The sequence below is a fragment of the Heptranchias perlo genome, chromosome 3 (assembly GCF_035084215.1).
Source record: "Heptranchias perlo isolate sHepPer1 chromosome 3, sHepPer1.hap1, whole genome shotgun sequence".
NCBI classification, from domain to species: domain Eukaryota; kingdom Metazoa; phylum Chordata; class Chondrichthyes; order Hexanchiformes; family Hexanchidae; genus Heptranchias; species Heptranchias perlo.
This window is the reverse complement of record NC_090327.1, coordinates 33924796-33950924: the sequence shown is the minus strand read 5'-3', so window position 1 is coordinate 33950924 and position 26129 is coordinate 33924796. Positions and strand designations below refer to the sequence as shown.

The 26129-nt window shown below is 45.2% G+C and overlaps 1 protein-coding gene across 2 annotated transcripts in view; it reads left to right on the top strand.

Annotated features, from left to right (window-relative positions):
- The window catches only part of map3k22 (mitogen-activated protein kinase kinase kinase 22), a 134482-nt gene that overhangs the window by 70045 nt on the left and 38308 nt on the right, over positions 1-26129 (top strand). For both annotated transcript variants that reach the window (XM_067978759.1, XM_067978758.1), the window contains 2 exons: positions 7866-7939; positions 11389-11450. In XM_067978759.1, the coding sequence (XP_067834860.1) occupies positions 7866-7939; positions 11389-11450 (136 nt within the window). The remainder of the gene's footprint in view (positions 1-7865; positions 7940-11388; positions 11451-26129) is intronic.

The following is a 26129-nucleotide window of genomic DNA, read 5'->3' as shown; positions in this document are numbered from 1 at the left end:
ACACAGTAGATCAGCCAACATTTTCAAGAAAAACATAAGCTAACATTTCGTTTGAGACCCTGAGGAAGGGATTTTGATGAAAACTCACTGTAATTTTGACTTTGGGCGATATCAGATCAGCCGCCCGTTATACATGTCTCCCGATTTTCATTTCCATTCGCTTCAGTCGGGAGAGTTGTATAACGGGTGGCTGATCCGATATCGCCTGTTTTACATTTTCGCCCAAAGTCAATATTTCCACCACTGTGTGGGGATGAATTCTCGTTCTACAGATGCACGGCACATTGGAGTTCCAATATGGTGCCTCAATATTATTTCCAATGGACCCTTTACTTCGCTTTCAGGTTTGGAAGGGTTTGTACTTGTCGATATTCAGCTTTTGTAACGTAACACATGTAAAGTGGCATGCAGTCTGGCGTGTGCTACATGGAAGAATTAGGTGACCACATAAGCCACATGATTGAAATGTAAGCAGTTTATCAAGATTATTTCTGATTTAATCTGAGCGCACCTTCTCTTAGACTTGTTCCCTCACAATACTGTGGTGATTTTATGAAATTGCATTTCCAGCAGGAAACTTTGGTTTCTGGGAAATTAGGCATGCAGTCCATTGTTTTCCTTTCATTAAATTAAATGGATTAAATGGATGGAAAACCTTGAAATCCAGAGATGGATTTCATAAAATCGGCCTCTACAAATATGATGAGATACTGCTTAGCAATTTCCATTTTTTTATCTGCCAGTAATAGCAGACAGATCTGTGATCAAATACAATAGCATCTTGTATCTCTCAGATACAGAAATTTATCTCTGTGCTTTATAGAATAGCCCAACGAGGGAGGGGGCAGTTCTGGATTTAGTTCTACGAAATGAAGAGGGGCAGGTGGAAGAAGTAGCAGTGGCAGAGCATTTTGGTGGTAGTGATCATAATGCAGTTAGTTTTAGCATAGTTATGAAAAAGGACAAAGACAGAGCAGGGGTTAAAGTTTTCAATTGGGGAAAGGCCAATTTTACTAAACTGAGAAGTGATTTAGCAGAAGTAAACTGGAAACAGCTACTTGAAGGTAAATCAGTGTCAGAGCAGTGGGAGACATTCAAAGGGGTGATTCAAGGGGTTCAGGGTAAACATGTTCCCACAAAGAAAAAGGGAGGGTCTGCCAAATCTAGAGTCCCCTGGATGTCAAGAAGCATTCAGGGTAAGATAAGGCAGAAAAAGAAAGCCTATGATAGACACTGGGAAAGCTTAGAGGAGTATACAAAGTGCAGGGGTGAAGTTAAAAAGCAAATTAGGAAAGCAAAGAGAGGGCATGAATAAGTATTAGAAGGTAAAATCAAAGAAAACCCAAAGATGTTTTATAAATACATTAAGAGCAAGAGGATAACTAAGGAAAGAGTTGGGCCTATTAGAGACCAAAAAGGTAACCTGTGTGTGGGGGTGGAAGATGTGGGTATGGTTCTTAATGAATACTTTGCATCTGTCTTCACAAGGGAGAGGGATGATACAGGGATTGAAGTTAAGGAGGAGGAGTGTGAAATATTGGATGGGATAGACATAGCGAGAGAGGAAGTATTAAGGGGATTAGCATCTTTGAAAGTGCATAAATCACCAAGGCCGGATGAAATGTATCCCAGACTGATAAAAGAAGCAAGGTAGGAAATAGCGGAGGCTTTAACAATCATTTTTCAAACTTCACTGGATACAGGCATAGTGCTGGAGGATTGGAGGACTGCTAACGTTGTACTATTGTTTAAAAAGGGAACGCAGGATAGACCGAGTAATTACAGGCCCGTCAGCCTAACCTCGGTGGTGGGCAAATTATTGGAATCAATTCTGAGGGACAGGATAAACTGTCATTTAGAAAGGCACAGACTAATCAAGGACTGTCAGCATGGATTTGTTAAGGGGAAGTCATGTCTGACTAACTCGATTGAATTTTTTGAGGAGGTGACTAGGAGGATCGATGAGGGTAACGCAAATGATGTAGTCTACGTGGACTTTAGCAAGGCATTTGACAAGGTCCCACATGGCAGATTGGTCACAAAATTAAAGGCCCATGGGATCCAAGGGAACATGGCAAATTGGATCCAAAATTGGCTCAGTGGCAGGAAGCAAAGGGTAATGGTCGACAGGTGGTTTTGCGACTGGAAGGCTGTTTCCAGTGGGGTGCCGCAGGGCTCAGTACTAGGTCCTTTGCTTTTTGTGGTATACATTAACGATTTGGACTTAAACGTAGGGGCCATGATTAAGAAATTTGCGGATGACACAAAGATAGGCCGTGTGGTTGATAGGAGGAAAGCTGTAGACTGCAGGAAGATATCAATGAACTGGTCAGATGGGCAGAAAAGTGGCAAATGGAGTTCAATCCAGAGAAGTGTGAGGTAATGCATTTGGGGAGAGCAAAGAAAGCAAGGGAATACACAATAAATGTGAGGATACTGAGAGGTGTAGAGGAAGTGAGGGACCTTGGAGTGCATGTCCACAGATCCCTGAAGGTAGCAGGACAGGTAGATAAGGTGGTTAAGAAGGCATATGGAATGCTTTCCTTTATTAGCCGAGGCATAGAATATAAGAGCAGAGAGGTTATGCTGGAACTCTATAAAACACTAGTTAGGCCATGGCTTGAGTACTGCGCACAGTTCTGGTCACCACATTACAGGAAGGATGTAATTGCACTAGAGAGGGTACAGAGGAGATTTACAAGGATGTTGCCAGGACTGGAGAATTTTAGCTATGATGACAGATTGGATAGGCTGGGATTGTTTTCCTTGGAACAGAGGAGGCTGTGGGGTGATTTGATTGAGGTGTACAAAATGATGAGGGGCCTAGATAGAGTGGATAGGAAGGACCTATTTCCCTTAGCAGAGGAGCCAATAACCAGGGGCATAGATTTAAAGTGATTGGTAGAAGGATTAGAGCGGAAATGAGGAAAAAAATTTTCACCCAGAGGTTGGTGGTGGTCTGGAACTCACTGTCTGAGAGGGAGGTAGAGGCAGAAACCCTCAACTCATTTAAAAAATACCTGGATGTGCACCTGAAGAGCTGTGACCTGCAGGGCTACGGACCAAATGCGGGAAAGTGGGATTAGACTGGGTGGTTCATTTCTCAGCCGATGCGGACACAATGGGCCGAATGGCCTCCTTATGTGCCATAAATTTTCTATGATTCTATGATAATAGAGGATAAACATGGAAACCAAGTATGGGGGTGAGGGGGAGCAAAGGGATATGGAGAAGGGGGTGAGAGCACAAACAAAGAGAATGGCTTTAGAAAGCCGGGTGGGAGTTGCTGAATGCTGTTTAGCGAAGGCAGGGACATAGTGACTGTATGTGTGGCAACTGAGGGTGGGGTAGAGGGCATGGGAAGTGGGAGAAAGCTCACATGATTTGACAAGCAGTGATATTAGGGCTTGCTTAATTGACCTTAGCCTCTCCATATACATAGCAGATTTATTTTCTGACTATTCTAGCTGACTAAAGAAAACAAAACTTGCATTTTTTAGAGGGCCTTTTGTATTTAGGGCGTCCTACAGCCCTTCAGAACTAATTCATTACCTTTGAAGTGTAGTCACTGTTTTAATGTAGGCAAATGCAGCAGCCAATTTGTAAATAGCAACACCTCACAAGCAGCAAATGACTTGGAGGAGCAGTTGATCTGTTTAGCATGGTAGTGTTTGAGGCAGGAGTGTTGCCAAAACAACAGGAGAACTCCCTCCCCACTTTTTGAATAACGCAGTGGGACCTTTAACGTCCACCTGAACTAGTTGAATAGATGAACGTCATTTGAAAGGCAGCAGCTCCGACAATATAGCAACCCTTCCATACAGCACTGAAGTGAGCCTAGATTGTGAGCTCAATTCCTGGGGCTTAAAGCCGCAATCACTCGACTCAGAGGTGTAAGTGTTATCAACTGAGCCACGCTGACACTGTAATCTAGAATCAAAGTTACTGAATTGAACTGGAAACAGCATTATGTTGTTTTGAGCACAATCAATGCCAGTTTATGAATATATAAGAAGCAACCATAAGTAGAGGGACAAAAATTCGGCCAGAGGAATTAATTTATGAATGGATTCATGATATCACTACAAAAGCGACTAGAGCAACTCTTCCCTCCAGTATTAGCAGAGAGAGTAATGGGGAAGGAACTTGTCTGAAAAGAGCAGGTACACCTTTTTTCCCCCCATTAAGAGTGTGTTCTGCTGTCACTTAATTTGGCGGTGATGATGTCTTATTGGGAGACAAATTTGAAGCTTCCTTGCAATGAATGATTTTACCCCATTGCATTTGTATAGCTCCTTTCACGACCTCAGAACATCCCAAAATGCTTTACAGCCAATTAGGTACGTTTGAAGTGTGGTCACCGTTTTAATGTAGGAAAACACGGCAGCCAAATTACGCACAGTAGGGTCCCAGAAATAGCAATGAGATAATCTGTTTTAGTGCTGTTAGTTGAAGGATAAATATTGGCCAGGACACTGGGAGAACTCCGCTGCTCCTCTTTGAATAGTTCCATGAGATCTTCTACATCTACCTCAAAGGGCAGACAACTCATCTGAAAGACGGCATCTCTGTCAGTACATGCACTGCAGTGTCATCTTAGATTATGTACTCAAGTCTCTGGAGTGGGACTTGACCCCATAATCTTCTGACTCAGAGGTGAGAGTGCTACCACTGACCGATTAGATGCTTTGGGCCTACGCCCTCTGGGTTTCGGTGCCCTTGAGGGCCCCTCCAAAGACTGCTCCACCTGCACCTGTGCAGGGGCAGACTCAGCCACCTGGAGAGGAGGCAGCATTGCGGGTGCTGGTTGAGAGGGGTGCAACGGGTGAGACGTAGGGGTGCTTTGAGTGGCGCCCCCACTTCCATGTCCCCTTTCGCCAACATCCCTCCCCTGGGCCAGGCCCACATCACTCCTACCACCCTGCTGGACGACAGTTTGGAGGACATGTGTGAAGCCTTGTAAGGCCAGTGCCAGAGTATCAGCCTGCCTGTTTAAGGTGGCAGAATGTTGCTCACCCTGAGTCCGAAGGGCCGTTGTCAGGGCCTCAATGGACTCATTGGTGAGCTGTGCTGGATGCTCCATGGAGGCTAGCCTTCCCTCCATCGCAGACATTCCTGCACTTACCCGCGACACTATCTCAGAGATGCCCTCATGTCTCTGTGACAGTATCTCAGAGATTCCCTCCTATACCTGTGCCACCATTCCACTCATGAAGGATGTGAACTCCTCCATCCTCTGCGCGATTGTGGAGAGTGCGCATGGCACTTGTTCCAGCACCTCGCAAATGCGCTGCTGCCCCTCGATCATTCTCCTTCTCGTGGATGGCTCCCAGGGTTCAGCATCTCTGTCCAGCTGAGCAGAGCCTGGAGAAGAGTGCTCCCACCGACACGGACTCTCCACAGCTCCCCCTGCCACCAGTGTCTGCTCATGTTCACATGTGTGGTGACTCACCATGAGCGACCCCAACTAAATGAGGATGGGGACCCACCGAGGTGTGTGTATCTGTGCTGGTGGATGGCTTGCTCAGATGTGATGGTGTCCCCTCAGAGGCCGGCAGGTCCTCTGAGGAATCGCCCTCCGCCGTCATGGCAGTCGCTGAAGGCCATGTAAGAGAACAGAAGGCAATATTAAGCATGATGACAGATGTTGAGGTGCTGAAGATGGCAAGGCATGTTAACATCATTTGCTTTGCGAGTGCTCATTATTAAAGTTCTGTCACCAGCCGTTTGTCAGGTGGCAGTCTCGGCATCCCCGACGGACAGGCACTCAAGGGTGTGGCTTAGTTCCAGAGCCTTCTGCTCCGCGTCTGTGAGGACGACCAGATGTTGCGGCCCCTCTTCGGTCTTCATCCTCTCCCATGCTTTCTGGGCTCTCTTCTCCTATAAGGGGAGAAAGTAGAAAGGTGTGAGTGAGGGATGTGACGTGGCCAACCGCTGAATTCATTGGTTTGGGTGAGGCTGACCGTGAACGAGATGCATCAGAGGGTGAGTATGAGACAGAGCCATGACATTGTATGAAGATTGGGTTGAGTGGTAGTGGTGGGATGAGTACTGGGGAGGTGAGTAAGTGCAGGTAAGTTGAGGATGAGGATTGAGTGGGTGTGAGGAGTAATGTGTTGGAGTAGTGCGGAGTTGTAGGGTGGGGGCAGTGATGTGGAAGACGGAGTGTAGGAGAATAAGTGTACTCACTTTGGCTGACCTAGTTAAGTCATTGAAGCGTTTCCTGCACTGTATCCATGTGCGGGAGATGTTGCTGTTGCTGGTGACCTCCTCTGCCACCTCGAGCCAGGCCTTCTTGGTGGCAGAGGCAGGCCACTTCCTCCCGTCCACCGGGTAGAAAATATCCCTCCTCCACCTCACCCCATCCAGTAAGACCTAGAGTGAGGCATCAGTAAATCAGGAAGCAGCCTTTCCCCTGGTCTGCTCCATTGTATAATTTTGGTTGTTTGCTGCAGGAGCAGCATTGGAGGACTGCCCCTTTAAGTAGAGCTCCTCTGGGGAGCAGACGGATTTTCTTGGGTCACCCATGCGCCCAGTCGCCACCCCCCCCCCCCCTTGCTGCCACCCCGCCTCCTTGGTAATATCGGGGCCTATACCTCCAAAGTAATTCAATAGCTGTAAACCGCTTTGGGATGCCCTGAGGATATGATAGGCACTATATAAATGCAAGCTCTTTTTGCTGGTCAGTGATGCTTGCATGCATGCCTCCACTGCATATGAACAATACCCTGTGAGATCTACTAGTCTATACCATTCTTGCATCTTGCATGCATCCATCGCAGTTCAGACATCATGGCCTGGGAAGAGAGTGGGTGGGGGTGGTTATCGGTTGCGAAATCCGGAAGTAAAGTTGGCGGGTCGGCCTGTTGTTTGCCACACCCCCCCCCCCCGGGGATATATGATGTCCCTCCTTCTGTCCACCTCTTTCACCAAGGTCTCTAGTGCATCAGCAGAGAACCTTGGTGCATGCACTCTCGCAGGCCTGGTACCAACTCAGATCGGCAGATTGGTGAGGTCTGACGTGCAGATTGGAGGATGTGGGATTTAGTAGTGCACAACCTTTATTCATTGTTTTAACATAACTCATCAGTGTGTAAACATAGGGATGGGACCTGCATCTGTGTATTACATGTGCGATGTCTGATCTCCGTTCAGACTCCGTGCAGACAGTCGACTGTTATTTTCAGCAAATAACAGGTACCATCTACCTTTAAGAGAGTTCTAAGAAACATCCTCCCTTTAAGAGATTGAGCTCCCCCTGGTGGTGGAAAGCACAAATCACATTGATTCCACATGCATGGACCGGAATGGAACGCTGATTGCAGGTGAGTCCTTGGGCTGGCTGAAACTTGCGTCAGAGAATGATGTGTAGATTATGCCATAAATTATTCGTAATGGTGGGTTGACTTCATCATTGCAGATGATTAGGTGATTAGGAATAAAACTGTTCTCTTTAGTTGCCAAGTCAGTTTATGTGTGCATGGCTCCAAAGAGTAGTTTGAGAGAGATAGTGTCTTCCACACAGGTGAAGACCTTTTTGCTTGCTGGGTTATGTTGCTGTAGTTCCACTGTTTACAGAAATACCTTGGGGAAACTGTAGCCGATGCAAGTTGAGTGTAACTATTGCATTGGCACTGGCCACTGACACACATCAAGAAGGAATTTGTAGATTTACACAGTTGATTCCTTTTATTCCAGTGGATTCCCTCCAGAGGCAAGAGGTACAAATATTTTTGGTTGATCTTTTTTTCAACGTTTATTTCCATCTGTGGAAGCAGATATTTGTTCACTCTGCAGTTCTTCTGACTGCAAGATCACAAGGCTGGCTGTTTCTCAATGTTTACTGTTGTTCTTTCTGACCACAGGTGTTGAACCCGTTCAGCAGTGCTGAAACATCGCTGTCTGGAAGTTGTCAGTCACTGGACAGATCAATAGACAGGTAGATACTTGCAGCTGTGGAAAACAAATTGGATAGCATCAGTGTTTGAATTGTTATGTTTTGCCTTTAATTTAAAAAAAAGAAGCAAAATCTTTGCTTTTGTTTCCTATTCTCTCTTCTTCATCCATACCTTTCTTTGGGTGAAAACACTCTTCTTTGCCATGTTTTGTATTTGTCTTCCGAGATCTCCGCACTCCTCCAATTATCACTCCACCACTGGCAGCCGTGCCTTCAGCTGCTTAGGCCCCAAGCTCTGAAATTCTCTTCCTAAACCTCTCAGCCTCTCTACCTCTCTCTCCTCCTTTAAGGCGCTCCTGAAAACCTACTTCTTTGACCAAACTTTTAATCACCTGTCCTAATATTTCCTTATGTGGCTCAGTGTCAAATTTTGTTTGATAACGCTCCTGTAAAGCGCCTTGGGACATTTTACTACATTGAAGGCACTATATAAATGCAAGTTTTTGTTGGTGGTGGTGGTGGTGGTTGAGGACTACTTATTGGTCAAAATTGAAGATGCACTTCCACAATGCAAGATTAGCTATATCAGACCAATAGAGCTCTTTACCTCCATCAGACTTTTCTTCTACACTCTAGAAATTTTTGAAACCCAAACTTGGTTTCACCTAACCGCTAACTTGATTTACATAATCTCCTGTCCAGCTCTATCTTTCAATCTTGCATTGTCCTTCACTCTAGGCCTTGGCCTTTCACCTAGCTTAATGTAAAAAGAAACACTCCCCTTCCTGAGAAGAAAATGTCTATATCAGGGATATCTCGATGCAGCTGGAAAGGAATTTGGAAGCAGGAAGATCCAGTTGTCGTGGTCCATTTCGAGAGATTACATAAACTATATTTTTATTCCCTGGAATATAGAAGGCTAAGGGGTGATGTGATTGAGGTTTTTAAGATTTTGAAAGGAATTGATAGAATAGATAGGAAGAACCTTTTTCCGCTGGTGGGGGGTAGTCTAGGACAAGGGGGCATAACCTTAAAATCAGAGCCAGGCCATTCAGGAGAGAAGTTAGGAAACATTTCTTCATGCAAAGGGTGGTAGAAATTTGGAACTCTCATAAAAAACAGTAGATGCTAGCTTAATAATTTTAAATCTGAGATCGCTAGGTTTTTGCTAGCCAAGGATTTTAAGGGATACGGATCCAAGGCGGATGGATGAGATCAGCCATGACCTCATTGAATGGTGGAACAGGCTCGAGGGGCTGAATGGCCTACTCTTGTTCCTATGTTCCTGGTACATTTCTTCATGCAGTGTCCTGTAGGCAAGTGACAAAACTGCCTGACGGAGGTGACAGTCAAGGTTTGGAATCCAGTACTGTGTTGCTTGAGTGACTGGGCTTCAAACACTTTGAAGAAAGGTCTCCAAAGCTGAATATGATTGAAGCAAAATTGGAGAGATGTACAATTTGGTGTCCTAAAAGAGCAGTGGTTGTGCATTAGTGACTAAAGAATTCCCAATCACAACCACTTTGTTGGGGAGGGGAGATTGCCAAGTGGAGACCAGATACTCCCATTAGGGAGGAAGAGGAAGCCTCAGGGAGTGTCAGTCCCAGGGCCACTTCAGAGTGACACTGACTTAATACTGAGCAGTTGCCTATCCCTCTTCTCACCTTTAGCTGTTGTTAAAGGTGAGGACTCAGCAATAGGAGAAAGACAGAGTGATTCTTAATGTTGAATAAAGAAAGACCAAATTATGAAACCCCCCCCCCCACCACCCCAGAAAGCATTGATTCATGATGCGCTACGATTCCAAAGGCAATGGCAGCCAAACAGCCTTCCTCACGAGGGAGGAAAAGCAGCAAGTTTTGTTTGGGTAGGGAGGGACCACAGCCGAGCCCAAATTTGTCCCCATGTGACTTTCTAGCAGGGATCACTGGATAGGAACAAGCAGTGGGAACCCTGGCTGAGTTTCCCCTCTTCCTAGCCCAGGGTCACTGAGGAATTTATTTATTTGAGTTTTCTTCCTCCCAGCTTCCCAACCTTGTGCTGCTAGAGTCTGAAATAATAGGCATTGGATAAAGTACCACATAACTGACTTATTTGTAAAATAGAAACACATGGTATTAAAAGGACGGTGGTAACTTGGGTACATAATTGGCTAAGGGATAGAAGGCAGAAAGTAGTGATGAATGGATGTTTTTCTGACTGGGAAGAAGTATGCAATGGGGTCCCCCAGGGGTCGGTATTGAGACCATTGCTTTTCTTGTTATATATTAATGACCTGGTCTTGGGTATAGGGAGTACAATTTCGAAGTTTGCGGATGATACAAAACTTGGCAACGTAGTAAATAGTGAGCAGTTTAGTAGAAGACTTTAGGAGGACATGGACAAGCTGGTGAAGTGGGCAGACACATGGCAGATGCAGTTTAATGCAGATAAGTGTAAAGTGATGCACTTTGGGAGGAACAACATGGTGAGGCAGTATAATCTAAATTTCGAGGTGTTGCAAGAGCAGAGGGACCTGGGAGTTCATATTCACAAATCTTTGAAGGTGGCAGGACAAGTTGGTAAGGCGGTTAAGAAAGCGTGTGGGATACTTGGTTTTTTAAATAGGGGCATTGAAGACAAAATCAAGGAAGTCATGCTAAACTGGTTAGGCCTCAGCTGGAGTATTGTGTCTAATTCTGGGCACCACATTTTAAGAAGAATGTCAAGGCCTTAGAGAGTGTACAGAGGAGGTTTACCAGGATGATACCAGGGATGAGGGACTTCAGTTATGTGGAGAGATTGGAGAAGCTGGGAATGTTCTCCTTAGAGCAGAGAAGGTTAAGGGGCGAACTAAGAGAGGTATTCAAAATGAGGGGTTTTGATAGAGCAAGTAGGGAGAATCTCTTTCCTCTGGCAAGTGGGTCGGTAACCAAAGGTCACAGATTTAAAATAATTGGCAAAAGAACTAGAGAGGCAATAAGGAGAAATTTTTTCACACAGAGGGTTGTTAAGATCTGGAACGCACTATCTGAAAAGGTGGTGGAATCAAATTCCATAGGAACTTTCTTGAAGAAGACTACTTTGCAGAGTTATTGGGGAAAAAGCTGAGGTGCGGGACTAAAACGGATAGCTCTTTCAAAGAGTCGGCACAGGCATGACTGGCCGAATGGCCGCCTTCTGTGGTGTAAGATTCTATGATTCTACTCCATGAATAATCTTCTGAAACATGTAGAGCGAGCATTCCTCTGGTTGCTATGTATATTGACATAGTAAATGTGTTTGTGAACAATTCTTCTGTAATGCATTTCCATTTCAATTGTGAATGTGTCCAAAAATAAATATTTTTAATGTCACTATAAATAGTGACCAGAGGAATTTTTACTAAGGATTCAAAAATGTTAAATTTTAAAATTGGCTTTTAACAGTGATACTTAAGGATTTGAATATCATCTTCTGATTTCTTAAATTCTCATTGTTGTCCATTCATGTTTTATTTTCAAAAATCGTAGCCCATCTTTTAGCCAGCCTGGAGTTGTGACAAGTTATCCCGATGAATGCTTCAACTTCCAAGGTAAGAATTTCAAGTGGACTGCCTGTCAATGTTGTGGTCTGTTAAATGGCAAGTTCAGGATTGATGTTGGAAAACAGGTGATCAGTGTCTCGTCTTCAGGTGGGGTAGGGGTGGCAAAACTTCTGGAGTCGTTCAAGAGGCAGTTGGATGCTATGGTGGTGGGACTGTAGGTTTGTGTGGGAGGCTGAGTCAGATTGACTATAGGGCCTCCTTCATTTGTATGGGACAGTTTAAATAGATTGACAATGAAGAGAAGGTGGTGGAGGCAGAGGGTCATTCACCAACAGAAAAGTAATGGTGGTGGCCTGTATGCAATAATGTGCATGTTTTATGGTGAGGGTATTATGACTGGCAGGGCCTGTGTGCCATGTGTCTAATGATAAGCTCTCTTGGAAAGTGATGGAATGAGTCTCAACTGGTTCAAAACAAGACGAAGAATGGAACTGGAATATTGGGACTGTATACAGCAAACCTGAATGGAAGAGTGACGACAGGTAGACACTTGGGCGGAGCTGGCAGAGGCAAGTGTGCACTAGGAAGTTTGACAGGCTGATCAACTGTGGTGAGCCTCAAGCCCAGTCAAATCCTCACCTGACAGCCACACCTGAAAATTTCTAGTAAGGGGTCACTGGATTGTAGCCAAGAGCAGGAACCCAGAGTGCTAAATTGGGCCGTGTAGCGCCTTGGATGCGCACGCACATTTCCTGCGTAACGTGTGTCAGACGCCATCTTGGTATAGGAGTTTGCGCAGGCGCAGATAACGAATGCTGGAATCATGTAAAGTAGGGAGAAAATGGCTTCAATCAGTCTTAACCCTGACCATCTGAACGTGTCTTAGAGTGCCTGGAGGACCCCTCCCACCGGCGCTATTTATAGGGACCATGCAGGATTTACAAGTTAGTGGCTGGATTATTGCTTCTGGCTGCCGAGACATTTGTAACTGTTTTTGGAGGTCTCCTAGACTTGAATACTAGGACGCAGGGACATAGCCTAACATTTAGAGCCAGAACGTGCAGGAGTGAAGTTAGGAAATGCTTCTACACGCGAAGGGTGGGAGACATTTGGAATGCTCTTCTGCAGACGGCAGTTGATGCTAGCTCACTTGTGAAAGTTAAATCTGAGATTGATAGATTTCTGTGAACCAAGGGTATTAAGGGAAATGGGGCTAAGATGGGTATATGGAGTTAGGTCACAGGTCAACCATGATCTCATTGAATGGCAGAACAGGCTCGAGGGGCTAAATGCCACTGCCACTTGCTGCCTCTTGATATGCGCCACCTTCTCCTGCAAGAAAGCGGGACGTGTGCCTGGGTGTGCCTGTCATGGTTGAATAGCTGCCAGTGTGTGTGACCTGTAAGCTGTGGCTTGAAACAGTGGTAATGTGTAAGGATGAGAGGAAACATTTGATTAGAAGAGTTGAGTACTGATGGAAAGAATTTATTGGTATGTGGGGGTGTGGGGGTGTGTGGTATGTGGTGCAGTCGGTAGGAGACGCCACTTGAGAGTTGACCTCACTCACCTTGCCCACTCATGTCAAAGCTTGAACTTCTTCCTGCAATACATCCATGTTCATGATGCTGTGCGCCTGGCATTGACTTCATCCCCCGCTGCCTCCCACTGTCTTTTGAGTATATGTCTGGAGGGCCTCTTGCCCCACCCCCTGCAGATATAGGATGTCCCTCCTTCTGTCCTCCTCTTGCACCCAAGGTCTGTAGTGCATCAGCAGAGAACCTTGGTGCACACACTCTCGCAGGCCTGGTACCAACTCAGATCGGCAGATTGGTGAGGTCTGATGTGCGATTGGAGGATGTGGGATTTAGTAGTGCGCAACCTTTATTCAGTGTTTTAAAATAACTCATCACTGTGTAAACATAGGGATGGGATCTGCATGTGTGTTTTACGTGTGAGATGCCTGATCTCTGTTCAGACTCCATGCAGACAGTAGACTGTTATTTTCAGCAAATGACAGGGACCAGCTACCTTTAAGAGATGTCTAAGAAACATCCTCCCTTTAAGAGATTGAGCTCTCTGTGGTGGTGGAAAGTGCGAATTGCATTGATTCCACGTGCAAGGCCTGGAAAGGAATGCTGATTGCAGGTAAGTGCTCCCGTGGGTCCACACTTGCGACCTGCCTACGCAGGGTCCGTCGGGCGCGCGCTACCACCGCCCAAAACGGATCCTTATCAAATTTCCCCCCCTGTGTTTTCTTAACCTTCCCTGAACTGAGAAAAATGTGCCGAGTTAGGGTAACCTAATTGCCATGCCGATTGAAACCAGCTAACAGCACAGACTAGGGATCAAACCTTGGACCTACCTGGTCTGTTTGCTTCAGAACCTCACTGTGCATTTACCCACCGAGCTATCAAGGGAGCCTTTTAGTAGTATGCACGTGGGAACATCAGGTGAGGACAAGAATAGCAGTGATTATGCCCCCCCTCCCCCGTTTCATGGTCAAATAACCTGCCAACACTGAACGTTCAGACTTACACATAAAGAGTGATTTGGGCAAGGTATTGGAGGGATTTTGGTGTCCAGGGAACGTATCCCAACAAAGACTTGCTATGTTAGCTGAGGAGAGAGGGAGGGGAGTGGGGGGCAGGGGTACGCAGGCGGGAATAAGCATTTTGACAGATTGAATTCAGATCATATGATTGCTTCACGAACATGTGTATTGTATCAGCATACTGAGGAGAACCCAGCCCATGAATTAGTCAACTAATGGCCATAATTAACTCAATATGGGATTTCATGCATACAAACCAGATTAAGTGCTCAATTTTACCTGGTATGAATAAAATCACAAAAACCACTTATGATTATATAACATCTTCAACATAGAAAATGTCTCAAGATGCAACACAGCTGGCATCATGACCCAAGCAGGAGTAGAAGGAAACATGACTTTTTGCACGTTCACTGCTGCTCAAATATTTTTTCTCAGATACATGACCTTGAATAGAGAAAAAGAAACAGTGCTGTGGGGAATAGTCAGAAGGTTTGGAATTTCCATTTTCTTCCATTACGTCATCCAGCTTAGTCTAAATTTGTGCCAACAACAGAAACACACTGTGTAAAATTTGTTTTCAAGCTTTTATGATTACGTGGATTATTGCTTGTAAGTATCATTTGTGAAAAGTAATGAGAGAGACAGTAGAGGGAGAATATTTACCCACATCCTCACGATCTAGTCATTCTAAGGCACCTGACAAGAGCATTCCAATACAGCGAGGTTTGGCCAGTTTCAGACCAGCTGTTCAGTTTGAAATCCAAACTGGTCAGCCAGCTAGTAAATCCTAATAATGGTTCTAAATGCCACTGATGTGAACAGATGCATCTCCCCCTTTATGTGCAGACGAATTAATTTTTTGTGGTTAAGGCACATCATAAGATTCTCCTTTCACAATCCACATCTCGGCAATGACCGTAAGATGGGCCAGTTGACAAATATGTCTAAAAGCTAAAAGCTAACCTCAGATTTCAGGACTGTAAATCACTCGAGATTCGCGGGGTTCCCTGTGTTGGATATGGAAATATAGTGGTGATGGTACTGGACTAACAATCCTAGTTCAAATCCCACCATGGAAAGTTGTAAAATTGAATTCAATAAATCAGGTAATTTGTGGGTTGGAAAAAAGATGACCATGAAAGCTGCTGGATTGTCGTAAAAAAAAACTGTTTCCCTAATATCCTTCATTCGGGAAAGGGAACCTGCCATGCCTACATGATGTGACCTACAAGTGACTCCGGTCCACGCAACATGGTCAACTCTGCAAGCTCCTCAGCTGCACTAACAATCTCTATGAAGGATACACCAGCAACTTCTGATTATAGTTAGGGATTGGCAATCAAGGTGGACTAGACAGCATCGCCCACATCCTGAGAATAAATAAATTGAAAAAAAAGTTGATTTCCAGACCTCTACTCTGCTTCTTTCCGAGTGTATTTAAAAGTTAGGTGTTCTTCCTATGGAGAAATCAATGCTCTGTGGGGAGAGGGGAATTCAGCACTCCACCATTTTATCGTACAGTGAATTAATGCACACCTCCTTGAGCCTACTCTTGTGGAATTGAACATTCCGACATCAGGGTGCTTGCCACAGCACCCTGAATACTTGGAGCATTGGTCAGCGAGGATGCACTAGGGCTTCTGGTTTTCAGGTTTTAAAGATTTTTCTGAAAATTCCCTGCCCCCTTCCTCCTCAGATAGTTTGCTTCTTTCTGATTTTTCACACCTTTTTACTGTTCCATTATCGTATGATTAAAAGTCCGGTTTTCCCATTTGTATTCCCTGGTTTTCAACTGTAATAGCTGCTCTTAGTTTCCCAGAAACCTCTTTCTTGCTTCCCTGCATTCTGTTTGTCAAGGAGTTTGAGTATAAATATTTTCTCTCACACACACACACCCCTCTGTTTTTGAAAGATCGAAACTAAACCTCAAAAAACAATTCCAGGGAAATCTTTTGAGAAATAAAAACTGAAAATGTAAGAGTTCTAGATGGATCTAAGGATTGATAATTGGGTTCAAAAAAGAACCCAGTGGAAATAAGGCACTGTTGCTTTAAGAGCAAGAGTAGCACTTGTGATAGAGCTGAAACAATCTACTGATAGTCCCTGGTCCTCAAGGGATGCAAGAGCCTTTCCCAAATTCAGCTTCCTCAGCTCTGACGTAATATGGGCTGAAGATTTGAAAACGGAAATGTGAGAAGGGTACATCAAAGACACGCTATTGATAAGATTACACCACTGAGGTAAATTCCCAGAGCCTCATATTCCTAAACACCCACACGTGACCAAGGGATTCATAAAATATCGAGCAGATAGGCATTGGATCATTTATTTCACTGCCCCTCCTTCCTCCTTTAGTGTCCCCATTGAACAGGTTTGGGGCCATATATTGATTAGTGTGATTAGTCTCAATCAGGGCCACCATAGTTTATGGGCACTGACAAAAATCAAATTCTAGTACGTGGGATTTTGACAATAAGTCAATACATGGCTAGAGACATGGTGCAAGAGGGAGGGCTTCTGATCCTTGGGGCATTGGGACCAGTTCTAGGGTAGGAGGGACCTGTTTAAGACGGACTGGTTGCACTTCAGGGGCAATATGAGAATAGACTGCTAGCTAACATAAAAAGAAATCAAATAGTCTTCAATGGGCATATAAATAGTAAACAGGTAGTAAGAGGAGGGGTGGGGCCGATTAGGGATGAAATAGGAGATCGACGCACGGAGACAGAGGGCATGGCTGAGATACTAAATAAGTACTTTGCATCTGTCTTTACCAAGGAAGAAGATGCTGCCAAAGTCACAGTAAAAGAGGAGGTAGTTGAAACACTGGTTGGACTAAAAATTGATAAAGAGGAGGTACTAGAAAAGCTGGCTGTACTTAAAGTAGATAAGTCACCTGGTCCGGATGGGGTGCATCCTAGGTTGCTGACGGAAATAAGGGTGGAAATTGCAGAGGTGCTGGCCATAATCTTCCAATCCTCCTTTAGATATGGTGGTGCTGCCAGAGGACTGGAGAATTACAAATGTTATACCCTTGTTCAAAAAAGGGTGTAAGGAAAACCCAGCGACTACAGACTAGTCAGCTTAACCTTGGTGGTGGGGAAGCTTTTAGAAACGATAATCCGGGACAAAATTAAGTCACTTGGACAAGTGTGGATTAATTAAGGAAAGCCAGCATGGATTTGTTAAAGGCAAATTGTGTTTATCTAACTTGATTGAGTTTTTTGATGAGGTAAGGGGGATGGCAATACGGTTGATGTCTATGTGGACTTACAAAAGGTGTTTGATAAGGTGCCTCATAATAGGCCTGTCAGCAAAGTTGAAGCCCATGGAATAAAAGGGGCAATGGCAGCATGGATACGAAATTGGCTAAGTGAGAGGAAACAGAGGATAGTTGTGAAGGATTATTTTTCGGACTGGAGGAAGGTATACAGTGGTGTTCCCCAGGGATCGGTGCTAGGACCATTGCTTTTTTTCATATATATTAATGACTTGGACTTGGGTGCACAGGGCATAATTTCAAAATTTGCAAATGACAAAGCTTGCTAGTGTAGTAAACAGTGAAGAGGAGAGTAATAGACTTCAAGAGGACATAGACAGACTGGTGGAATGGGCGGACACATGACAGATGAAGCTTAACGCAGACCTGCAACAAGAGAAAACTACTGTGCGACATCACAGGTGAGGCAGGAGAGTCCAAGAGGTGAGCACAGTAAAAAAGGAGAGATCGAGAGCGGGAGGAGAGTCTGAGAGGTGAACACAGTATAAAAGGAGAGACCGAGAGCGGGAGGAGAGTCTGAGAGGTGAACGCAGATTAAAGGCAAGTCATGGCAGCACAGCTCGCACCCGTGATGTGCTCCTCCTGCACTATGTGAGAAGTCGTGGATGCTAACAGTGTCCCTGGTAACCAAGTGTGCAGGAAGTGTGTCCAGCTGCAGCTACTGGCTAACCGCATTTCAGAGGGCTGGAGCTGCGGGTGGATTCGCTGTGGATATCCGTGATGCTGAGACTATCATGGATAGCACATTCAGTGAGGGGGTCACACCGCAGGTAAAGATTACACAGACAGAAAGGAAATGGGTGACCGCCAGGCAGAGTAAAAGACTAGGCAGGTAGAGCAGGAGTCCCCTGGGGCCATCTCCCTCTCAAACAGATATACCGCTTTGGATACTGTTGGGGGAGATGGCTTATCAGGGGAAAGCAGCAAGAGCCAAGTGCGTGGCACCACGGGTGGCTCTGCTGCACAGGAGGGGAGGAAGAAGAGTGCCAGGGCTATAGTGAAAGGGGATTCAATTGTAAGAGGAACAGATAGGCGTTTCTGTGGCCGCAATTGTGACTCCAGGATGGTATGTTGCCTCCCTGGTGCTAGGGTCAAGGATGTTGCGGAGCGGCTGCAGGACATTCTGGGGGGGAGGGTGAACAGCCAGTAGTCGTGGTCCATATCGGTACCAACGACATAGATTAAAAAAAGGGATGAGGTCCTGCAAGGTGAATTCAAGGAGTTAGGAGATAAATTAAAAAGCAGGACTTCAAAGATCGTAATCTCAGGATTACTACCAGTGCCACGTACTAGTGAGTATAGGAACAAGAAAATAGACCGGATGAATGCATGGCTGCAGGGATGGTGTAGGAGAGAGGTATTTAGATTCCTGGGACATTGGGACCGGTTCTGGGGAAGGTGGGACCTGTACAAACGGGACGGGTTACACCCGAGCAGGACCGGGACCAATGTCCTCGCGGGGGTGTTTGCTAGTGCTGTTGGGGAAGGTTTAAACTAGAGTGGCGGGGGATGGGAACCTGAGCGGGGAGACAGAAGGGAGTAAAGTTGAGAGCAGCAAGAGAGGGGAAGACCCAGGGGAAATTTACAATACAAATAGTACAAACAGTTGTTCAAGAACAAGTGAAAGGGAAAAGCATAGAGCAGCAGAAAGAAAGACACTACAGATAAAGTGAAAACTAGAAGGTGTAAGGCGATTAACCCAAAGCTGAAGGTCAGGCTAGGGTGTGTGGCCCAACTAAGAGTTCTATATACAAATGCACGGAGTATAAGGAATAAATTAAATGAACTACAGGTTCAAATTCAAATTGGAGGGTATGACATGATAGCTACTACTGAGACATGGCTGCAGGATGGTCAGGATTGGGAACTGAATATACCGGGTTATAAGGTCTACAGGAGAGATAGGGAAAATGGAAGAGGGGGAGGAGTAGCCTTAACGATGTAAGATGAAATCACTTCAATGATAAAGGAGGATATAACGAGAGGTAAGCAGCCAACAGAGACCTTATGGGTTGAATTGAGAAATAGGAAAGGATCTAAGACTATAGTGGGAATTGTGTATAGGAGCCCTGGCAGCAGCTCTGAAGTGCTAGATTGTATAAATGCAGAGATTAGACAAGCATGTAAGAAAGGCATTGTGGTCTTAATGGGGGACTTTAACCTTCACATAGATTGGGGAAAGCAGACTAGCAACTGTCAGAAAGGTAGTGAATTTCTTGAGTGTGTCCGGGATAGTTTTCTAAGCAGTATGTCCTAGAGGCAACAAGGGGGCAAGCCATACTCGATTTAGTAATGGGTAATGAACCAGATTTAGTTAACGGCTTAAATGTACGCGAACATCTATCCAATAGCGATCATAACATGATCGAGTTCAATGTAGTGTTTGAAAGGGAAAAAAGTGAGTCAGCTGCTAAAATTCTAGACTTGGGGAAGGCTGACTTCAATGTGATGAGACAGAGACTGTCCACAGTAAACTGGGCAAATCTGTTAATGGGTAAAACGACTGATGATGAGTGGGAAATGTTTAAAGAAACATTTAACATGATACAGAATCGGTTTATACCCCTGAGGGGCAAGAACTCTACTTGCCAAAAAAAACAGCCATGGACAACTAAAGAGGTAAGGGACAGTATAAGACATAAGGAAAGGGCATACAAAAAGGCAAAAAATGGCACAGATCCTGGCGAATGGGAAAGATACAAAGATCAACAAAGGGTCACAAAACAGATAATAAGAGCTACAAAAAGAGAGTATGAAAAGAAACTTGCAAGGGATAGCAAAACAAATACAAAGAACTTTTATAGTTACATTAGGAAAAAGAGGGTGGTCAGGAGCAGTGTTGGCCCCTTAAAAACTGAAAGTGGGGATACTGTCATTGACAATGGGGAAATGGCGGACATGTTGAACAATTACTTTGCGTCAGTATTTACAGTAGAAAAAGAGGATAGCATGCCGGAAATCCCAAGAAAACTAATATTGAATCGGGGACAGGGACTCGATAAAAGTAATATAAGTAAAGCAACAGTAATGAAGAAAATAATAGCACTAAAAAGTGACAAGTCCCCAGGACCAGATGGTTTCCATCCCAGGGTTTGAAAGGAAGTAGGTGAGCAGATTGCAGATGCCCTAACTATAATCTTTCAAAGTTCTCTAGATTCAGGAACTGTCCCTCTTGATTGGAAAATTGCACATGTCACTCCGCTATTTAAGAAAGGAGAGAGAGGGAAACAGGGGAATTATAGACCAGTTAGCCTAACATCTGTTGTGGGGAAATTGCTGGAGTCTATAATTAAGGATAGGGTGACTGAACACCTTGAGAATTTTCAGTTAATCAGAGAGAGCCAGCATGGATTTGTGAAAGGTAGGTTGTGCCTGACAAACCTGATTGAATTTTTTGAAGAGGTGACTAAAGTAGTGGACAGGGGAATGTCAATGGATGTTATTTATATGGACTTCCAGAAGGCATTTGATAAGGTCCCACATAAGAGACTGTTAGCTAAGCTAGAAGCCCATGGAATCGAGGGAAAAGTACGGACTTGGTTAGGAAGTTGGCTGAGCGAAAGGCGACAGAGAGTAGGGATAATGGGTAGGTGCTCACATTGGCAGGATGTGACTAATGGAGTCCCGCAGGGATCTGTCTTGGGGCCTCAATTATTCACAATATTTATTAACGACTTAGATGAAGGCATAGAAAGTCTCATATCTAAGTTTGCCGATGACACAAAGATTGGTGACATTGTAAGCAGTGTAGATGAAAACATAAAATTACAAAGCGATATTGATAGATTAGGTGAATGGGCAAAACTGTGGCAAATGGAATTCAATGTAGGCAAATGTGAGGTCATCCACTTTGGATCAAAAAAGGATAGAACAGGGTACTTTCTAAATGGTAAAAAGTTAAAAACTGTGGATGTCCAAAGGGACTTAGGGGTTCAGGTACATAGATCATTGAAGTGTCATGAACAGGTGCAGAAAATAATCAATAAGGCTAATGGAATGCTGGCCTTTATATCTAGAGGACTAGAGTACAAGGGGGCAGAAGTTATGCTGCAGCTATACAAAACCCTGGTTAGACCGCACCTGGAGTACTGTGAGCAGTTCTGGGCACCGCACCTTCGGAAGGACATATTGGCCTTGGAGGGAGTTCGGAGTAGGTTTACTAGAATGATACCTGGACTTCAAGGGTTAAGTTACGAGGAGAGATTACACAAATTGGGGTTGTATTCTCTGGAGTTTCGAAGGTTAAGGGGTGATCTGATCAAATTTTATAAGATATTAAGGGGAACGGATAGGGTGGATAGAGAGAATCTATTTCCGCTGGTTGGGGATTCTAGGAGTAGGGGGTACAGTCTAATAATTAGTGCCAGACCTTTCAGGAGCGAGATTAGAAAACATTTCTACACACAAAGGGTGGTAGAAGTTTGGAACTCTCTTCCGCAAACGGCAATTGATACTAGCTCAATTGCTAAATTTAAATGTGAGATAGATAGCTTTTTGGCAGCCAAAGGTATTAAGGGATATGGGCCAAAGGCAGGTATATGGAGCTAGATCACAGATCAGCCATGATCTTATCAAGTGGCGGAGCAGGCACGAGGGGCTGAATGGCCTACTCCTGTTCCTATGTTCCTATGTTCCGAGAAGTGCAAAGTGATACATTTTGGCAGGAAGAATGAGAAGAGGCAATATAATCTATAAATGGTACAATTCCAAAGGGGGCGCAGGAACAGAGAGACCTGGGGGTATATGTGCACAAATCTTTGAAGGTGGCAGGACAGGTTGAGAAAGTGGTTAAAAAAGCATACGGGTCCCTCGGCTTTATAAAAAGAGGCATAAAATACAAAAGCATGTTACGATGAACCTTTATAAACATTGGTTCGGCCACAGCTGGAGTGTTGTGTTCAATTCTGGGCACTGCACTTTAGGAAGGATGTGAAGGCCTTAGAGAGGCCTTGGAAAATATTTACTAGAATAGTTCCAGGGATGAGTGACCTCAGTTATGTGGATAGACTGGAGAAGCTTTGGATGTTCTCCTTGGAGCAGAGAAGGCTAAGAGGAGATTTGATAGAAGTATTCAAAGTCATGATGAGTTTAGATGAAGTAAATAAAGAGAAACTGTTCCCATTGGCTAAAGGATCGAGAACCAGAGGACACGGATTTAAAGTGATTGGCAAAAGAACCAAAGGCCACATGAGGAAAAGCTTTTTTACACAGCGAGTAGTTGTGATCGGGAATGCGTTGCCTGAAACTGTGGTGGAAGCAGATTCAATCATGGCTTTCAAAAAGGAATTGGATAAATACTTGAAGGGAAATAAATTGCAGGGCTACGGGGAAAAAGCGGGGGAATGGGACTAACGATTGCTCTTACAAAGAGCCGGCACAAGCTCGATGGGCCGGATGACCTCCTTCTGTGCTGTAACCATTCTATAATTCTATGTTTTGGACATTGGGCAGATCCTATAAAATCTGTAAATCAATGGCTTTGGTCTTAACATAAATGGGAGAATACCAGGCACATGGAAGTAGAATGTAGACCTTCATTCATGGGTTGAATTTCCTCTGGCACACCAGTAAATTGGCGTAACCTGGGTGGGTTGGCATTCTCACTTCAGGAGGACAAAGACAGACTGGTGAAATGGGCAGACACCTGTCAGATGAAATTTAATGCTGAGAAGTGTGGAGTTTTGCATTTTGGCAGGAAGAATGAGGAAATGCAATATAAACTAAATGGTACAATTTTAAAAGGGGTGCAGGAACAGAGAGACCTGGGGTACACATACACAAATCTTTGAAGGTGGCAGGACAAGTTGATATGACTGTTAAACAAGCTTATGGGATCCTTGGCTTTATAAATAGAGGCAAGGAGTACAAAAGCAAGGAAGTTATGCTAAACCTTTATAAATCACTGATTAGGGCTCAGTTGGAGTATTGTGTCCACTTCTGGGCACCACACTTTAGGAAGAATGTTAAGGCCTTGTAGAAGGTGCAGAAGAGATCTACTAAAAAAATATCAGGGGTTAGGGACTTCAATTATGTGGACAGATTAGAGAAGCTGGGATTGTTCTCTTTGGAGCAGAGAAGATTCAGGAGAGATTTAATGAAGATATTCAAAATTATGAGGGTTTTGACAGAGTACATAGGGAGAAACTTTTTTTTTATTCGTTAATGGGATGTGGGCATCACTGGCAAGGCCAGCTTTTATTGCCCATCCCTAATTGCCCTTGAGAAGGTGGTGATGAGCCACCGCCTTGAACCGCTGCAGTCCGTGTGATGAAGGTTCTCCCATAGTGCTGTTAGATAGGGAGTTCCAGGATTTAGACCAAGCAACGATGAAGGAACGGCGATATATTTCCAAGTTGGGATGGTGTGTGACTTGAAGGGTAATGTGCATGTGGTGTCGTTCCCATGTGCCTGCTACCCTTGTCCTTTTAGGTGGTAGAGGTGCTGTTGAAGAAGCCTTGGCGAGTTGCTGCAGTGCATCCTGTAGATGGTACACACTGCAGCCACGGTGTGCGGTGGTGAAGGGAGTGAATGTTTAGGGTGGTGGATAGGGTGCCAATCAAACTGGCTGCTTTGTCCTGGATGGTGTCTAGCTTCTTGAGTGTTGTTGGAGCTGCACTCTCCAGGCAAGTGGAGACTATTCCATCACACTCCTGACTTGTGCCTTGTAGACGGTGGAAAGGCTTTGGGGAGTCAGGAGGTGAGTCACTCGCTGCAGAATACCCAGCCTCTGACCTGCTCTCGTAGCCACAGTATTTATGTGGCTGGTCTGGTTTCACTTCTGGTCAATGGTGACCCCCAGGACGTTGACTGTGGGGGATTCAGCGATGGTAATGCCATTGAATGTCAGGGGGAGGTTGTTAGACTCTCTCTTGTTGGAGATGGTCATTGCCTGACACTTGCCTGGCGTGAATATTACTTGCCACTTATGAGCCCAAATCTGGATGTTGTTCAGGTCTTGTTGTATGCGGGCACGGACTGCTTCATTATCTGAGGGGTTGCGAATGGAACTGAACACTGTGCAATCATCAGCGAACATCTGACGTTGCGATGGGGGGAAGGTCATTGATGAAGTAGCTGAAGATGGTTGGGCCTAGTACACTGCCCTGAGGAACTCCTGCAGCAATGTCCTGAGGCTGAGATGATTGGCCTCCAACAACCACTACCATCTTCCTTTGTGCTAGGTATGAAACCAGCCACTGGAGAGTTTTCCCCCTGATTCCCATTGACTTCAATTTTACTAGGGCCCCTTCATACCACACTCAGTCAAATGCTGCCTTGATGTGAAGGGCAGTCCCTCTCACCTTATCTCTGGAATTCAGCTCTTTTGTCCATGTCTGGAGCCGAGCGGTCCTGGCGGAACCCAAACTGAGCATCGGTGAGCAGGTTATTGGTGAGTAAGTGCCGCTTGACAGCAGTGTCGACGACATCGCCCGTCACTTTGATGATTGAGAGTAGACTGATGGGGCGATAATTGGCCGGATTGGATTTGTCCTGCTTTTTGTGGACACTACATATCTGGGCAATTTTCCACATTGTCGGGTAGATGCCAGTGTTGTAGCTGTACTGGAACAGCTTGGCTAGAGGCGCGGCTAGTTCTGGAGCACAAGTCTTCAGCACTACAGCCGGGATGTTGTCGGGGCCCATAGCCTTTGCTGTATCCAATGCACTCAGCCGTTTCTTGATATCACGTGGAGTGAATTGAATTGGCTGAAGACTGGCTTCTGTGATGGTGGGGATATCGGGACGAAGCCAAAATGGATCATCCACTCGGCACTTCTGGCTGAAGATGGTTGCAAATGCTTCAGCCTTGTCTTTTGCACTCACGTGCTGGACTCTGCCATCATTGAGGATGGAGATGTTCACGGAGCCTCCTCCTCCCGCTAGTTGTTCAATTGTCCACCACCATTCACGATTGGATGTGGCAGGACTGGCAGAACTTTGATCTGATCTGTTGGTTATGGAATGGCTTAGCTCTGTCTATAGCATGTTGCTTCTGCTATTTAGCATGCATGTAGTCCTGTGTTGTAGCTTCACCAGGTTGGCACCTCATTTTTAGGTTCGCCAGGTGCTGTTCTTCTACACTCCTCATTGAACCAGGGTTGATCCCCTGGCTTGTTGGTAATGGTAGAGTGAGGAATATGCCAGGCCATAAGGTTACAGATTGTGCTGGAATACAATTCTGCTGCTGCTGATGGCCCATAGTACCTCATGAATGCCCAGTTTTGAATCTATCCCATTTAGCACAGTGGTAGTGCTACACAACACATTGGATGGTGTCCTCAGTGTGAAGATGGGACTTCGTCGCCATGAGGACTGTGCGGTGGTCACTTCTACCAATACTGTCATGGACAGATGCATCTGCAGCAGGTAGATTGGTGAGGACGAGGTCAGGTAGGTTTTTCCCTTGTGTTGGTTCACTCACCACCTGACGCAGGCCCAGTCTGGCAGCTATGTCCTTCAGGACTCGGCCAGCTCGGTCAGTAGTGGTGCTACCAAGCCACTCTTGGTGATGGACATTGAAGTCCCCCACCCAGAGTATATTCTGTGCCCTTGCTACCCTCGGTGCTTCCTCAAATGGAGGAGGACTGATTCATCAGCTGAGGGAGGGCGATAGGTGGTAATTTGCAGGAGGTTTCCTTGCCCAGGTTTGACCTGATGCCATGAGATTTCATGGGGTCCGTAGTCAATGTTGAGGACTCGCAGGGCCACTCCCTCCTGACTGTATATCACTGTACCACGACCTCTGGTGGGTCTGTCCTGCTGGTGGTACAGGACATATCCAGGGATGGTGATGGAAGATTCTGGGACTTTGGCTGAAAGCTATGATTCTGTGAGTATGGCTATATCAGGCTGTTGCTTGACTAGTCTGTTGGACAGCTCTCCCAATTTTGGC